Source organism: Elephas maximus, chromosome 12 (genome assembly GCF_024166365.1).
Source record: "Elephas maximus indicus isolate mEleMax1 chromosome 12, mEleMax1 primary haplotype, whole genome shotgun sequence".
In the NCBI taxonomy this organism is placed as follows: domain Eukaryota; kingdom Metazoa; phylum Chordata; class Mammalia; order Proboscidea; family Elephantidae; genus Elephas; species Elephas maximus.
The window spans coordinates 81,129,994-81,148,400 of NC_064830.1; the positions used below are offsets into that span (position 1 = coordinate 81,129,994).

At 44.4% G+C, this 18,407-nt stretch overlaps 1 protein-coding gene across 2 annotated transcripts; it reads right to left on the minus strand.

Moving 5' to 3' along the window:
• Positions 1 to 1,231: 1,231 nt before the first annotated feature.
• On the minus strand, positions 1,232 to 17,253 carry CRYM (crystallin mu). Of its 2 annotated transcripts, XM_049903635.1 has the most exons (9): positions 17,040 to 17,253; positions 16,393 to 16,546; positions 13,677 to 13,739; positions 8,681 to 8,782; positions 6,748 to 6,931; positions 3,018 to 3,139; positions 2,267 to 2,351; positions 1,502 to 1,558; positions 1,232 to 1,419 (listed from the first exon to the last, which is right to left on the minus strand). In XM_049903635.1, exons 1-9 carry the CDS (start codon positions 17,207 to 17,209, stop codon positions 1,391 to 1,393), a joined length of 966 nt encoding a protein of 321 aa, XP_049759592.1. In that variant the 5' UTR covers positions 17,210 to 17,253; the 3' UTR covers positions 1,232 to 1,390. The 2 variants fall into 2 exon arrangements, with proteins under 2 accessions (XP_049759592.1, XP_049759594.1); XM_049903637.1 differs by having other exon boundaries at positions 1,232 to 1,558.
• Positions 17,254 to 18,407: the final 1,154 nt, after the last annotated feature.

Sequence of the window (18,407 nt, forward strand, 5' to 3'; positions counted from 1 at the left end):
AAAGTTGCTTGATAATGGAGCCAACCCTGAAGAGAATAGGGCCAAGGAATGGAGAGAACAAGACTGGGTCCTAATGACATTTGAGTCCCTGAAGACAGCTATAACCAAAACCAGTTACCTCTGTACTTGTTAATTACTAGAGCCGATAAATTCCATTCTCCGTTCACTCACTTATTCATTTTCCTTAAGGTGGTTTGAGTTATAGTCGCTATCACTTTTGACCAAAGAAGTCCTGACCAATACGGAAACTCTTATTCCTTTGGAGTCCTGGTGGCACAGTGGTTAAGAGCCTGACTGCTAACCAACAGGTCAGCAGTTCGAATTCACTAGCTGTTCCTTGGAAACCCTATGGGGAAGTTCTACTCTGACCTATAGGTTTGGTATGAGTCGGAGTCAACTCAATGGAAACGGGTTTGGTATTTTTGGTATTGTTCCTTTAGATTTTAATTATAAGAAGCCACACACAAAAGGCCACATACTGTTTATGTATAAAATTCCGATGAAATGCCTAGAATAGGGAAGTCCATAAAGACAGAAAGTAGGACAGTGGTTGCTGGAGGCTGAGGGGAAAGGGGAAGGAACAGTGATTACGAACAGGCACCAAGTTTCTTTTTGGAGTGGTGAAAATATTCTGGAATTAGACAGTAGTGATGGTTGCACAACACTGTGAATGTACTACAGTAAAACCTGCAAAAGCCGGAACCTGTGTAAGGTGGAAACCTGTCAGAAAAGGAAAACGCAAATATCTTCCACTAAAACAAGAGACAGGAAAGTGGTAAGACTGTACCCTGTCAAAAGTAGAAAACTTGCGAGACCTGGAAAAACAAGTCAGTCCCGTCAAGTTCTGGCTCTCAAGGTTTCACTGTAAATGTTGCTGAACTGTATGCTTAAAATGGTGAATTTTATGGTACAGGAATTGTTATCTCCATTCAAAAAATAGAAAAAAATTTTAACTGTAGTCACTCCTGAAGTGTGAACGGTCTCAACAACAACAAAAATAAAATAAAGATAAAAACAAAAGAAACAGTGTGCAGATGAGAGAAGAGGTGAACAGAAACTCTGTATTTCCTGCACCATTTTTCTGTAAACCTAAAAGTGCCCTAAAAAAATGAAGTCTATTAAAAATAAAGAAAAGAAAAGAAACAGAGTGAACAGAAGTGCTTGGTCTTCTTCACTTCCCTTGCCATGAAGAGTAGACATTATTAAAGTGTTTCAGAATTGTAAAATGCTTTATTTCAGGGAAATTCAAAAGGTAGTAAAATACAAGTGAAAGGAACATACCATAAGCAGGCATAGCAAGGAAATGGGCACCTAGTTTTGTTTTCCAACTACGAACATGAATGGGGATCTCATTATTTAAGATAAGATGTGGTACGCACAAAACTGTAGCTCACTGGGCACTGTGCTCCCTCAGTCGACCTAGAAATTATGAGACGACCAGTGGTGATATCCTTTCAACTGCAGCACCCATCTCAACACAAGGTTTCTTTGTTTTATTTACCAGATGACCAGGAGTCATACACTAGCTTGGCTGCAACTGTGTCCTCCACCGCCATTCCTGAAATGAACAGAAATTTGGTTGACTTTTTGTCAGAATTCAGTATGCTTGAAACAACCCAAGCCCTCTGACTGACACTTTCCTGAGAGAGTGTCCATGATGCCAAGGGGCAGACTGGCCACTGGGAGTTCATCCTTTGTTGGACTTAAGCCTGTGACAACTCAGGTGGTAATGTGTCTTCCCATGGAAGCCCTCCTCACATCAGCAGGAAAGGAGGAAATAAAGAGGTCTCAAGCTGTCCTTTCTATCTGGGTCTCTTTCCAAAGACCCATTTCTCTTAGGCTCCCTGACTTTTAACATTTTTATTCCCTGCCCCCACTGCTGACAAATATCTTCTTCTGAGTTTCATTTAGACCTAAGCCAAAATGGTTGACCACTGACACTTGCTATGTGCACATGGTTTACGTGCACATCTCAATCCTCAGGACAACTCAAACTAACAGGTGGCAAAGAAACTAGGACTCAGAGAGGTTAAGTCACCTGCTAAGGACATATGCCCAGTGAGTGGCCAAGAAGAGAATCCAATCCAGGACTGCCCAATTCCAGAGTTCATGGGCTGAATCACTATACTAAAACATGTAAATAATTGATCCGAGTGATGGATTTCACAATGATTCATCTACAGAGCCTGGTGAATCATTCCTCTTCCCACTTCTAGCTAGATTTATGTTCTGGTTAGATTTGTGACCAGAGAGCAGTGGCTCTTACCCAAAGACTTGAACACTGTGGTCTTCTCACACTGGGCAGGCTTCACTCCTTTCACCACTTCTCCCAGCTCAGCGAAGATCTCTGCCTGTGAAACAAACACACACTGACCTAGGCCATGACACTGAAGTCAGCTGGGGGCCCGCTTCTGAAGCCAGCCCAGGGTGTTGCAGAACTGGATAAGGGATGAACTTGATAAAAAAGCCCATTTGTGAGCCAGATTGTCAGGGAGAATGCTTCCTCCTGAAATTCCTTTTCGCGTAGCATCTGCCTTTGTGTGATTATGAACGCAGAGATTCCCATTTGTGGCTAGGTGAATTTCCTGCCAAGTCACTGTGTCGGTGAGGAAATAGGCATGTTCTTATCTAAGCACTTGTTTTGGCAGCCTCTTTCTTGGTTGTATGCCGATTAAAAAGAAAAAAAAAAAAAAAAGGCCAGAAGGTGGCCAACCATGGTGCTGGCCACATTGGGAAGGCTTTCAGGCTGCAAAAGTCCCCCATATCCCAATCCCCCTGCCCAATAGGACAGCCCAGTCCAATGGAAAAGTCCCTCAAGCTTCCCTCTCCCAGCAAAGAGAAGAGGAAAACACATAATATCGTCACCATAATGGTCACATTATTCTGGAAGGGAATTAAAAAGGAGCTGGTTCCCCCACAAGGAGGTGGAGGTGACCAAGGCCTGGAGTAGGCCAAACTAAAGAAGAAATTAATGAAACTCTGGGATCCAGGCGAGGCCAGCTGGGACAGCAGCTCACCCCTGACAAGAGGACATCTCCAGACTCCTTGAGGGCAGCCTCCTTGGAGTCCACATACAGCACAGCTTGTTTCATGAGCTCATCATCCAGTTCTCTCCAGTCAGGTCTGCTGGCTCCAATGGCTGCAAGACACAGAAGCAAATCCTAAGCCCAAAAGCAGCCCCAAGGCATACTAAAAGTGCCAAAGCATGGAAGACAGGTAGGGCCGTGTGAGGAAAAGGCGGTGGTGAAAGACAGGAGGGAACATTCAGATTTGGTGTACTTCCATATTTCCCCAAGTTGAGACCCTCCCAATCAGCAAGACGGAATACTTCTTAGTAATAATCATACCTACCATTTTTTTCCTTTCCATTTCCTATGCCACCTCATCCCTAAAAGGGTTTGAGGTGACTTAGCATTCATTTTTTGGGTGCCTACTATCTGTGGGATGTTTTACACATACTATTTCTAATCCTTGGAAACCCTGGTGGCTTAGTGGTTAAGAGCTATGGTGCTAACCAAAAGGTTAGCAGTTTGAATCCACCAGACTGTCCTGGGAAACCTTATGGTGTGGTTCTACTCTGCCCTATACAGTTGCAATGAGTAGGTATCAACTTGATGGCAAAGGGTTTTTTTTTAAATTTATAATCCTCACAAGTTCACTTCAATGTCGGGAGTCCCATTTAACAGATGTAGAAACTGAGGCTCAGAGAAGTGAATGTACTCGCTAAGGTTCCGTATCTAGTAAGTGAGTCCAGATCTGTGAGAGTACCAGGCCTTTCTCTCCTCTCTCACTTACCAAGAGCAATGAGTTCCTTGCAAAAACCCTGAAACAGAGATATCCCTTGGACCTTATTCACGCCCCACATTCCTCTACCTTCTGTCTGTCTGCTTGCTCTTCAACAATTGCCGTCCCTCATTCCCAGCCACTTCTCTCTTAACTCAAGACAAAAAAAAGTCCAGTGTCAGGGTCACAAAGAAGCCCCAGTATGAAGAAAACTCAGTCCATCGTGGCCCCTAGCTTTCTTATTCTCTTCAGGGCCTGGGACCTTAATGATGGCTCCAGGGTATTCTGCCTGCTGGTATCACACAGGCTAAGGCTGAAGCTGCAACCACAGGCCTGCAAGCATCAGCCCGGTAATGGAAATGAGCAAGGCGAGTCAGAGGACTAGACTGGGAATGGGGGAGACACACAGAAGAACACAGGCCTTCTAAAGGGAACAGTCTTTGCTCAGCTCCAGCTAATTGTTGCCATGTGAGCATGCAAGCCCACTGCTATCAGATATTCCTTTTCTTTTTTTTCAAAGAGAAGCAGGAAATCTATTTGCATGTGATGTTTTTTAATTTTAAAACACACTATGGCCCAAAGAAAACACATCTGCTGGCTGGATCTAGCTCATGGCCAGCCAGTCTTTGGAAACAGCTATAGAGCCTTACACAAATATATGCAGCATTCATATGCCTTCTCACACTGCCGTCCAGTTTTCTTTACTTGTTCTCTCTCCTGCTGTTCTCCCTCACTCTAATTTCCAAAGAGAGTGGTTAAAAAATGCCCATCTTGAAGGCTGTTTGTGTAGGGAGTTCTATAGAACAAAAGTACTAGCTAATGAAGCTCGTAAATAAATCATAAGCTGGTGGGAAAAGTCCTAGGTTCTCAGGCCACCCCTTCTTGCTGCACCATTCTCCTAAGACAGCCCCTGCTTCTGAGCTGGCAAGTTGTCAAAGGGTTATGTGAGGCCACTCAGGCAGATGGAGGTGGGCCAGGTAGCAAAGGGACTGGGCTCTAGCTTCGCTTTCAGTGGGGCTAGAATGGATCAATCCCTAGTGGTGCAAATGGGTAATGGGCTTGGCTGCTAAGCAAAAAGTTGGTGGTTTGAGTCTACCCAGAGACTCGTCGGAAGAAAGCTTTGGTGATGTACTTCTTAAAAATCAGCCTTTGAAAACTTTATGGATCTCAGTTCTACTCTGACACAGTCAACTTGACAACAGTTGGTAGAATAGGTCAGAAGACTAACCATGGCGGCAGGTGAGGAGAAGATAAGAGAAGTGTGGAGGAGGTTGGGATTGGGCCTGCATCTTAGTCAAGCTGTAAGTAAGTAAAATATGTCAGTAGTGTTTCTAATTTGTTGGCTGCACTTGTAACATACTTTTCTCAAGTATAAGTGAAGCCTCTGTGAATGCATAAGCCAATTTTATCCCTAGGTTGGGGAAACATAAGAGATACCTTGACTCAATCAATTCAGCCCTTCCTAGTGAGAGATGCAACGTGTGAGAGGGATTTGATGTGAGGGATAGTCTCTGTTACTGGCTTTGAAGATGGAGGGTCCACATGGCAAGGAATGTGGGTGGTCTCTAGGAGTTGAGAGCAGCCCCAAGGAAATGGGAACCTCAGTCCTACAACTGTAAGGAACTTAATCCTCCCCCAATCATGTGAGCTTGGAAGAGGACCCCAAGCTCTAGATGAAATCACAGTCAGGGAACACTTTGATTTCACCCTTGTGAGACCCTAAGCAGAGGACCTAGCTAACTTGTGCCTGGACTCCTAAACCATATAAACTGTGAGGTCATCAATGTATGTCGTTTTAAACTGGGGGTGGTGGGGGGAATCAACTCAGCCTTGCTGAAGATTCCCGGGGAATCCATTTTACCAAGAAGTGGTTCCTCTTGATTTCCCAATTCCTTCCAGAAATGGTCCATAAAGCCAGCCATGACCCACCAACCAAGTGCATTAACCATTTGCATCCAGGGACTCCTGTGCTTGGCTGCTAACCAAAAGGTTGGAGGTTTGTGTCCTCCCAGAGGTCCCTGGAAGAAAGGCCTGGTGATCTACTTCCAAAAAAATCAACCATTAAAAACCCTAAGGGTCACGGTTCTACTCTGGCACACATAGGGCTGCCATAAGTTGCAGTTGACTTGATGGCAACTGGTACTTTGGTTTACTTACCTATAAAATGGGGGTTATGATGATAATAGCTCCTACATCATAAGGTTGTTGTACAGATTAAATAATACATATCAAACATTTATAACAGCACCTGGCGATAGTAAGTATTTGGTATACCCCCCAGGGCCATTTGAAGACCTTCAGAGGCCTCAGGCACTCTTACTTTTAGAATCCCTCCACCCCTTATCCTATCACACAGTAAAAAGCATCCACATGCCACATTGAATGTTTTTTTATTGTAATTTTTTTTAAAAAAAAATTATAATTTTAAGTTTTGTTAAGAACAAATGACTTCCTTGACTTTTGTGACTTAAGCTTTATCACATTTAAGAACTGAACTGTGGTTGACCATTTGGTATATGGTTACTTTTGATAGACCCTTAACTAAATATTAATTTCAGGTTTATAATTTTCTTTTTGTATTTTGGAGCCAGTATTGTTTCTTGGGTCTCACACATGTCCATGTTGTTGCTGTATGTTGTCAAGTCAATTCTAACTCATAGTGACCCTATATGATAGAGTAGAACTGCCCCATAGGGCTTCCTAGGCTGTAATTCTTATGGGAGCAGATCATCAGGTCTTCTCATCCATGGAGCGGCTGGTGGGTTTGAACCACAGGCCTTTTGGTTAGCAGCCGAGTGCTTAACCATTGTACCACCAGCTCTCCTTACATGTTTCCATAGGCCCTTGAAAATCTTGGGCATTCTGTGTCATGAATCAAACAGCTTTCACATGCAACCCTAGGTCCCAGCCCAGGGATGAATGTGCCCACCACCTGCCCCTGGATCATGAAGCCACTCTACTTACCATTGATATGAGCCCCCACCTTCACCCATTCACCAAACAAAATGGGCTCTGTTGCCATGGTGACTGTGATGATCACATCTGCACCTGTCACAGCCTCCTGTACTGAGGAACAGACCCGTACGGCTCCTTGTACTGTGTCTGCAAACTTCTCTGCATTTTCCTTTGTGCGATTCCATATCCTTACCTTCATTAAGGGGAACAAGAGGGACATTGGTGCCGTGTTTTCGCTGCTTACATTACACTAAGCTCAGAGGTACCAAGAGAAAACTGAACCCCTCTGGGGTAGAAGCCACAGATATCTAAATCATTCCCTATGGAGAGTGTACATTTGATAACATTAATCTGGGTAGGTGCCTATCTAAACCAAAATGAAACCTGTTGCTGTCAAGTCAATTCCAACTCACAGTGATCCTATAGGATAGAGCAGAACTGTCCCATAGGGTTTCCAAGGCTGCAATCTTTATGGATGCAGGCTGCCACATCTTTCTCCCATGGAGTAGCTGGTGGGTACAAACTGCCGACCTTTCAATTAGCAGCCAAACGCTTCACCACTGCACCACCAGGGCTCCTATCTAGGTACTTCAAAATGAGCTTTCTCTACCACCTCCCCTTTAGAGAAGATTGGAAATTTTTCAGTTCTAGCTTGAGACATACAGCTCAGTAATTTAATAGGTACAAGACAGTTTAATGATTAGCAGAGCAAATTCAAATGTAATAAATACAGAAATAAATTTTATATCCAAGTAAGTTCAGCAAGGCGCTTTGGTGGCGCAGTGGTTAAAGCACTTGGCTGCTAACCAAAAGGTTGGCAGTTTGAACTCACCACCCACTCTTCAGGAGAAAGATGTGGCAATCTATTTCTGTAAAGATTTACAGCCTTGCAAACCAAATGGGGCAGTTCTACTTTTCCTATAGCATTGTTATGAGTCAGAATCTCGACAGCCATGGGCTTGGTTTTTGGAAGTTCACCAGCCAAGGTACAAATAATTTAATATGCCCAGCCATACGGGGATGGTTAAAAATGGTACTCTTCTTGATGGAAAATTATGCAAATATGCAAAATGAGATAATCTAGAAAAGTCATGATGTTAGAACATTCAGTGAAAAGATAGGATATAATAACTGAATGTACCTAATATTATTAAAATCATATTAAAAAAAACTAATGATTAAGAAACAGATTGGAAAATGTTAGCTGCTTGTCTTTGAAAACAGATAAAAGTGTATTTTTATTTTCCTTGTTTTCTTCCCTATAGTCTATATTTCCTAAAGCCCATAGGTAGATTATTTTTATCATGAAGATACTTTCAGTCCTCCCCACCTCTCTCACATACATACAAAAAAATAAAAGGAGCATGGAGCATTCCCAGAAGAAAGTAGGAGCCATGACTAGGGAAAGGTAGACCAGTATCTAGACTGCAGAGTGGGGATGCTCTGACTCATGGTGACCCTGTGTGTTACAGAGTAGAACTGGCTCCATGCGGTTTTCCTGGCTGTAATCTTTATGGAAGCAGAGTGCCAGGCCTTTGTTCTGTGGTACCACTAGCTGGGTTTAAACTGTTGAGCACAAACCATTTGTGCCACCCAGGTACTGGATTCATAACCCTGAATACTTAAAGACTCACAGAAGTCTCCTAAGAGAAGCACTGAGAGGGGCCAAAAGGACAGTATATATAGTGGATATAATATTATCCTTTAACTGGCTGTATCCTCAAGCATACCCCATGAGCTGGGAAATTGGAAAGAGGTGATTTAGGCCTTTCCTCCTACTCCCCATCTCCAGTGGGACTACTGGGGAAGTCATCAGGGTAAAAGAATAGTCTAGATCAGACTCTCAACCTAATATTTCAGAGCAACCCACGTTGCATGTGAAGTACAGACAAAAGTCACCGGCTGCCCCTTCCCTCTTCTCCCCAACCACCCCTGGACTTACCTCCTTAAAGGAGAATTGTTCTGTGAAGATCTCATAGTGGCTGTAGGCCTGGACTCCAGCCCCAAGGATGCACAAAACTTCACTGCTGGGGTGTTTCAAAAACTATTTGAGAGTCATGAGGTAGAAAAGGTCAAGGGAGACATTAGCCAGTGGCCAGGTGAAAGGTGAAAAACAAAGAGCTTGAGTATCAAGAGCTCTCAGGCAATCAGAGAGACATTATTTGTGTTTCAGTTCCCCTCTGTGGGGGGAAGGAAGGAACCATCATTGAGCACCTAATATATGCCAATGCTTTATCCCCATTATCTCATTTAGTCCAGGCTATGACCCTATGAGCTAGACTGTTGTTGTTAGCTGTCACGGCTCATGGAGACCCCGTGCACAATGGAATGAAACATTGCCTAGTCCTGAGCCCTCCCCATGACTGGCTGCAGATTGGATCATTGTGGTCCATAGGTTTTCATTGGCTGTTTTCTTGACAAGTAGATCACCAGGCTTTTCTTCCTAATCTAAGTCTAGAAGCTCCACTGAAACCTATTCAGCATCATAGCAACACACAGGCCATCACTAACAGACAGGTGGCTGTGCTTGAGGCGCAATGGCTGCGAATCGAACCTGGGTCTCCCACATGGAAGGTGAGAATTCGACCACTGAACCACCACTGCCCTCCCAGAACAGGATTAGTGGTACAGTATTATTTTCCCATAAGCATGTACATTGTCATGGATTGAATTATGTCCCCCCAAAAATGTGTATATTAACTTGGTTAAGCCATGATTTCCAGTAGTCTGTGGTTGTCCTCCATTTTGTGATTGTAATTTTATGCTAAAGAGGATTAGGGTAGGATTGTAACATCCTTACCAGGTCACGTCTAAGGTAAAGGGAGTTTCCCTGGGGTGTGGCCTGCACCACCTATTATCTCTCAAGAGATAAAAGGAAAGGGAAGCAAGCAGAGAATTGGAGACCTCATACCACCAAGAAAGCAGTGCTAGAGCAGAGCGCATCCTTTGGACCTGAGGTTCCTGTGCTGAGATGCTCCCAGACCAAGGGAAGATTGATGACAAAGACCTTCCTCCAGAGCCAACAGAAAGAAAAAGCATTCCCCTGGAGCCAGCACCCTGAATTCTGACTTCTAGCCTACTGGACTGTGAGAAAGTAAATTTCTCTTTGTTAAAGCCATCCACTTGTGCTATTTCTGTTATAGCAGCACTAGATAACTAAGACATACATAATTAAAAATTTGTATATGAATCTACTAGATTTCTCATTTAAACAAAGAATTTGAAAGTCTGTTTCATTTGCATTCACCAAGACTTTGAATGGTCTGGCCCTCCTGCGTCCCCAGCCACCTGTCATGCCAGACTCCCTTGTACTTTGTGTCTTCCCACCACATTGGCTTCCTTGCAATTCCTCAAGTACACGTGACTCCTTCAACCACAGGGCCTTTGCACAGGTTCTTTCCTCTGTCCAGTAATGCTTTCTCCTCTGCCTCTCACAAGTAACACATATTATCCTTTAAGTCTTAGTTCAAATCTCTCTTCCTCAAGAAAAGCTTTCCCCAATCCTATAGACTAGAGAATAAGATCCCTATTTTACAGTCACATAGACTTCACACCTTCCATTCAATGTACTTGTCAGGGCTGTGATTTCACATGTATTGGTGGACACTCAAATATCTATTAAATGAATGCATACCAGGATAAACCCTGATATATGCTGTTATCTTGAAAAGCATGACAGAGTCCCCACCTAAAAGTTAATGTGAAACACAAAAAAAAAAAAAAAATTTTTTTTTTTTTTTTTTTGAGATCCCAGATCTTCCTATATATTTCGTCCTCTTCCTAATGCCCAAAATGAAAGAAAAGTTTTGGAAAAGAAAACGTTCTACCCCCAGCAAGGTAAAAAGTAAAACACACCTTTGTTTCTTATTGAAATAGTTCATCTGAGCTGAGTCCCTGGGAATGATGAATAAAGCTTCAGCCTAAACTCTGAGCATCAACCAACCCTCTCTTCTAGAAGTGTAGACTTTTTACCAATGCAACAAAGCACAGTGTTACTGATAGCTGAGTCTAGAACAGTGTGGTTCCCAAACCTAGTTGAATATCAGAATCAAGCAGGGGCTATTAAAAAGTAGTTTCCTGGGCCCTATCCTCAGGGACTTTGATTCAGTAGTTCCAGGAATCTGAATTTTTTTTAAAAAATTCCCCAGAGGTTGCTGCTGTATAGCTAGGGTTGGAAATGACTGAGCTGGGATAAGACCAGGCAGCCTTGGAAGACCCCACAACCACCCGGTTATGTAACTTCAGGACAATCCTAGTCTCCATTTCCTTCTGTGCTAAACAAGGCCAGTAAGACTCACTTTGCCTTCCTTACAGACACTCAAAGATAAGTCAAGACAGTGGGTCAGAGACGATTTTGAAAAAGACCAAAGTCCTTTACAAAATAAGGCAGGGCTATTAGAGTCATTCTGTTGCTATTATCTACAGGAGAGCCTATCTCCAGGGGTCCCTTGATTATTTCAATCTGAGTTGGGTCTGGGTATAATTAAAAACCAGTTCCCCAAGGTGGGTACTATAGTCCTCACCCTTCATATACAATTATCTGATTAATCCTCACATTCTTCCCTCCCCATCATGTATTTAGAAACACTGAACATACTCGTAATCTGAACACCTGGTCTTTGCTTCTCCAGCTCTCCCCCGGATCACACTTCCTTAAAGCGTAAGCCTCATAAACCCATGTCTCAAGACCTTGTACTTCTCCATTTAATGTGAAAGATTCCAGACTCTAATCGTTCCCACAGATACCCAGTTTTGTAAGCCTTTTCTTCTTAACTCTAATCTCCCAAAATGTTGTTTTCCTTGTAAGATGCTCGGACGTATTTCTTGTAGGAAGAATGCTTGTGAAGTACCTGGAACACTGCTTAGGAAGCTCACTGTCTTAGTTATCCTAGTGCTGCTATAACAGAAATACCACAAGTGGGTGGCTTTAACAACCAGAAATTAATTTTCTCACAGTTTAGGAGGCTAGAAGTCCGAATTCAGGGCGCCAGCTTTAGGGGAATGTGTTCTTTCTCTGTTGGCTCTGGGGAAAGGTCCTTGTCTCTTTTTAGCATCTGTAGGCCCGGCATTGTTTGGATCATTGGTGATCTTCATGTGGCCTGGCCTCTATCTTCCCTAACTGTGTTTCTTTGCTTGCTTGTTTAATCTCCTTTATATCTCAAGAGGTTGACTTAAAACATAACCTACACTAATACTGTCTTGTTAACATAACAAAGAAAACCCATCCCCAAATGGGATTATAACAACAGCTGTAAACCAAGTCAGTTCCGACTCACAGCGACTCCATAGGGTTTCCAAAGCTGTGAATCTCTACGGACGCAGACTGCCACATCTTTCTCCCGTGGAGCCGCTGGTGGTTTTGAAGCACCGACCTTTCGGTTAGCAGTCAATTTGCTTTAACCACTGTGCCACCAGGGCTCCTTAACAATGGGTATAAATATGTTTTACACCAATTCTGACTCACAACAACTCTATAGGACAGAGTAGAACTGCCCCATAGAGTTTCCAAGGAGCGCCTGGTAGATTCAAACTGCTGACCTTTTGGTTAGTGGCCAAGCTTTTAACCACTGCGCCACCAGGGCTCCTAACAACAGGTATAGGGTTAGGATTTACAACACATATTTTTGGAGGACACAGTTCCAACCATAACACTCACTATCCCCATTACTGGCTGTTCTTTCTACCCTGAGTGCTCTTCCTCTACATTTTTGCATGATTCACTTGCTCACCTTTTCCAGTCTTTACTCAAATGTCACCTTCTCAGTGAGGTCTTTCCTGGATAATTTAAAATTTCACTCCCTCCCCAATACTGTGTGTTCCATTCTCTGTTTCAATCACTGCTGTATCCCTAACCTTTAGAACAGTGCCCCATGCCTGGTAGAAGCTCAGTCAATACTGACTGAGTGAATACATGAATCTGGCTCAGATCTGTTTGGCTCACCCCTCTACCACTTATCCAGCACTGGCTCTGGCCTACAAACTGCCCGCATTGATTTACTAGGAGCAGTGTAGTACAGGGACCAGGAGTCCAAGGGGTCAAGTTTTAAATTCTTGCTCTGCCACTCACTAGCTGTGTGACCCTAGGCAACTCACATAACTTCTCTGAACTGCAGTGCCTACACCTAGAAAACGGAGATAATCATATCTACTTTGCAAGGTTGATGTGAGGGTTAGGAATAATGCATGGAAAGTACCTAGAACCTGGTCATGCTCAATAAATGGTAGCTATTAATTTCTGTCAGTTTGTCACACTGTGGTGGCTTGTATGTTGCTATGATGCTGGAAGCTATTCCAATGATATTTCAAATACCAGCAGGGTCACCCATGGTGGACAGGTTTCAGTGGATCTTCTAGACTAAGGCAGACTAGAAAGGAAGGCCTGGGGATCTACTTCTAAAATTAGTCAGTGAACACCCTATAGATCACAACAGAATATTTGCCCAATATAGTGCTAGAAGATGAGCCCCCTAGGTTAGAAAATCAAAAAAACAAACCTGTGGCTGTCGAGTCGATTCCGACTCATAGTGATCCTATAGGACACAGTAGAATTGCCCCATAGGGTTTCCAAGGAGCAACTGGTGGATTTGAACTATTAACCTTTTTGGTTAGCAACTGAGTTCTTAACCATTACCCCAACCTGGCTCTGAGGCACTCAAAATACATAGTGGCCACAACAATGGGCTTGAGCATACCAGTGATCGTGAAGATGGTACAGGACTGGGTCACCATGAATTAGAGCCGACTCGGTGGCAACTAACAACAACAACTAATTTCATGAATCACTGTACTTACCTGGCATCCCATATTTGGCATATGGAGTTCCAGCTCTATTCAAAATAAGGCCAACATAGGATCCTAACTTCTCCCTTAGTCGAACTTGGGGCACTAAACCCCACCCACCAGCTTGCTTTGATAGCACAGCCAGCCACTAACCTTACCTTGGTGGCGATGGCAGACACTGCAGCTGTTCTCTTTGCAGTTATGACATTTCCATCCATGACCTTGTAGAGAAGGGAGACAGTGAGCAAGGGACACCCCTATCCACTACTTAAGCTGAGAGAAGCATCTCTAAAAGACTGGCCCTGAGAAGTTTTATAGTATTCTGCAGTTTGGTGTCAGACCTGGATCCAGTTACTCCACTTATGAGATTTGCAACTATGAACAAATAGCTTAATCTCTAAGCACTGGTTTCCTCACCTGTGAAAATAAAGACAATGCCAACCATTCAGAGGGTTATTGTGAGGATTAAATACATAAGCATATATGAAAACATCTAGTACATGCCAAGCCCCCAAGAACTGCCCATTTTCTTTTCTTGCCCTGGGATTCCTGAATAACCGAATTAAATAGGGACTTGAGGGATAACATTAAGTCATTTGACATCTGTGCGAAGGCTACAAAGACCTGCTGTGTTGTTGTTCTGTGCTGTTGAGTCAATTTTGACTTATAGCGACCCTATTTTATAGGACAGAGTAGAGCTGCCCATAAGGTTTCCTAGGCTGTAATCTTTATGGGAGCAGATCACCAGGTCTTTTCTCCCACAGACTGCCTGGTGAATTCGAAACATCAACCTTTCGGTTAGCAGCCAAGCAGTTAACCATTGCACCACCAAGGCTCTATGAAACTCTACCTCAGTGGTTCTCAACGTCTGTTGCACACATGGGGAACTTTTTGAAGAGGCAGATGCCCAGGCTCAACCCTTGGATTAACTGAATCTTAGGACCTAGAAATCCTTGCTTTTAAAAGGTCCTGGGTGGTTCTGATGCACAGCAAGGGTTGAGAACTAAGGTCTGGCTAATGACAATACCCACCTATTGCACTATTCTCCCCTGCTTATAAGTTAAAAAAAAAAAAAAAAAGATTTTTTTCTTTTTTTTATAAGTTATTCATCTCGGTGGACCCTTCCCAGGGAGGTATCATTATTCCCATTTTACAGATGAGGAGCTGAGTTACTTAGCTACTGAGAAGATTCAGCAAGGAGCTAAAGCTCTGACATCTGGTTTCAAAGCCTGGCTGGTCCCACTTTCCCAGGGAACCACTGTTGGTAGGTAGTATGGGTGCCATCTCCACTGGATGACGATAGGTTGGGAAGAGCTAGAGACTTCTTAGAGGACTAATGAGCAGCCAGATTCCTTGAGGAGCTAGAAATTCAGGGGGAGAAACAAAGGGGCCCTAAGGATTCAGAGAAGGACCAAGTGGAATTAAGGGGAGCCTCCCAAAACGTCTCAACTGCCTGGTCTCAGCCAGCTTGGGGTCACAGAGCACAGGAGTTAAGGGCACAAGCTCCACAGTCAGACAGACCTAAGTAAGGACTGATGCTGGGTCTTTCACTAACCAGCTGTGTGACCTTAAGCAAAGTGGCTCTACCAACCGGAGTCTGAAGCCTCTGGGATCTCAACAGTATTGGGAGGTGGGGTGGAGGGAGCACTAATAAAAACTCCCACAGAGGAATGTTGTCAGAATTGAATGAGGTCAAGAAGACCAGAAGCCACCTCTTCAGACAAAGAATAAACTGGTCTATAAGACATATAATGATACTCATGAAGAATGTGCTTCTTAGTTCAAGTAGATACATAAGACCATACTGGCAGCTCCTGTCTGGAGGCGAGATGAGAAGGCAGAAAGGGATAGAAGCTGGTTGAACGGACATGGGAAATCTGGGGTGGAAAGGAGGAATGTGCAGTCACATTATAGGGATAGCAGCTAGGGTCACTTAACAATGTGTGTATAAATTTTTGTATGAGAAGCTAACTTGAGCTATAAACTTTCACCTACAGCACAATTAAAAAAAAAAAACAAAAACAAAGAATTGAATGAGGTCAGTATCTCCTGCCTTGCACATGATAAACACTCAACAAGCGGCAGTTAAAAAGGCAGTAGAACATGCAGAAATGGTTGGAATAATTAAAAAAAAAAAGAGCTACCAAAATTAAATTCTGAATCTCTTGAAAAAAAAAAAAAAAAAAAGACCCAAAAACCAAAAAGGCAATATAGTGTTAAAAGAGGATAGGTCCTGGGGTTGGACTGCTAGGTTTGAAGCCCAGCCATGCCACTGATCAGCTGTGTAAACTTGGGTCAGTTGGGTATAGTTGCCCTGTGACTGTTTCTACCTCTGTAAAATGGGGGTAATAATATTACATGTCTCACACAGTGGTTAGAAATGTTAAGAGAGTTAACACATGTAAGGTGTTCAGAACAGTGCCTGACACATAGTAAGTGCTCGATAAAAGTGAGCTACTGCTATTTTTTTGGATACCGTGATTAGATGTTAAAACAGGTCACTGTGAACCCCTCAGAAAAGGCTCCCAGGGTTTGCAGAACACCCCCTCTCTACCATGTTGACAGAGATTCACTAAATCAGTGTTTCCCTGGTTACCAGACTCATTCAAGCTGTATAGGTGCGGTAACTGGGTATTTGATGAGAATGACGAGATGATTACTTCCACACTGTCCTGCACGTGAAGCAGCAGTGGGTTCTGGGGCTGGGTTATGCATCCTCAGGCAGTCTGAGAAATAGGTGCATGGTCACACGTAACCTTGACTTAAAGAGGGCCAGGCTTGCTCACACCCAAAACTCCTGCTCACAGACAGCTAACTTCTGAGGCTTCTGAGTCCAGGGACCCCCTCCCCACCCCAGGGCAGGGAGTTGCTCACCGCCAGCAGAGTGCCATTGCTGGGCTCAAAGAGTAGCACGGTGGCCTGGTGGGAGGGGACAGTGGAGGTGGTGCTGTGGCCCTCGTAGAAGGTGACCAACTTGGTGGTCAGGGCATCCTCTGCGGCACTGTAGGCGGGCATGACTCCCAGGAAACTACAACGAAAAAGGAAGCCGCTTCAATCCTTTCCCAGAAATCCTCAAGTCCATCAAACCCCCATACACCTGCTCTCTTTCCGGAATCACTGCCCTGCTGACCTTCTCCCTCCCCCCTTCCTGTGCCTTTCCCTCATGCATATGCGTAATATATTCAAGAGTCTGGCTCTGGATGACAAAAACCTGGTTGTTCTCCGAGCTCTGCCACTTGCTAGCTGTGTAACCTTGGGTAAGTCACTTGACTTCTCTGAGTCTCAGTGTTCCCACTAGTAAAATGGCGGTATCAGTACGTACGCGGACAGCGTGCCGAATTAAACAAGGTAACGCCTGCAAAGCGCCCACTTAGCTCAGTGGATAGCAGATACCAAGTGCCAGCCGTTATTAGCAATGATTAGCCGTCCCTGCCTTCCCTTGTCCCATCGCTTCCCTGGCACCCCTTCTCTTCCTCCTTCCCAGTTTCTCCTGCCTCTGCCCCCCGGCCTTCCTCACTCACCCCCGGTGCTTGGCCACCGGCATCACCGTGCGCACAGGTTGCACGACCCCTCCGTCCGGGCCACTGGAGAAGTTGGCCAGAGCCGCCTCCAGAGGCGGAATGAGGAGGCTGGAGCTGCAGAGGTGGCTCTGCACCTCGGCAGCGCTCAGGAATGCTGGCGCCGAGCTCATCTTGCCGCCGGCCTTCTAACCTCAGAACGCCACCTAGATCTGCGCTCCCAGGCTGCCCCTTATTTAGGAACGCGCCAGCAGCGCAGCGGAGCCACCTACCCTGATCAGGCCCAGCCTCCGGGAGAGGGGAAGGAGGAGCAGCACCGCCCCCGCTCCTCGAGCCTGTCACCACCCTCTCCGCCCACGGGTGGAGGAGCTCTGTCCCTTCCACCAGCTAAATCCCCAAGATTGGAGTCGAGGCGGCGAGCTGGGAGTTGGTGTCCTTGGGTCCACTTTCTCAATTCCTGTAATTATCTGCAACCACAGGGTCGCTATGAGTCGGAATCGACTCCACGGCACTGGGTATGGATATATTCTTTGCAAGACGTGTTAGTAAAGGGCTTTGGCTACCCATCTCGCGCTCTGCCCTTTCCACTATTTGCTGTCTCTGTCGCTTTCCCTGGGAAAGTGGAGATTGGGGAGATCGGACAAACGATGGCGGGACTCTTATTTCTTAAATTATTGCTTGCTCCTGGGAGAGCTTAGATGAAAGGAGACAGAGGATTATTAACAACCATATTCTTTTCAATTCTGCCCCCGTCTGGGGTCTCTTATCTTAATCTCGCCCTGGCTGGTGATTGCTTTAAGTGCATAGTTCCACCTCCCTCCCCCTTACAAACCTAACTGACAGCCAACTTTAACAAGAGTGAAGTTCCCAGGGCAAGTGTAATGGCCTGGGGCACATCAAGAGCCAAAGTGCATAAAACAACATAGGGCTTTTCTTCAAGGAATTTATGCTTGAGATGGGGAAATAAGACAGTATGTACATGGGAAGGTTACTAACAATGCAGGGCAGTGTTAAAATAATATTAAGCCAATAATAGAAACTGATTTGACGTTTATTTAATATAAATCTATTGCTAGCAGGTCGATTCCAACACATACCGACCCTATAAAACAGAGTAGAACTGCCCCTAGGGCTTCCAAGGCATAGTCTTTATGGAAGCAGACTGCCACATCTTTCTCTGGTGGATCAGCTGGTGGGTTTGAAGTGCAGACCTTTTGGTTAGTAGCCGAGCGCTTAACCATTGTGTCAGCAAGGCTCATTTATTTAATGTATGATTTTTTTTTTATGATTTGCAAATCAGGCAACACTTTTGACTAGAGAGTCAAAGTGTTCCCAAGATGAAAGAATGTCCAGAAATTCTTATACCCCACA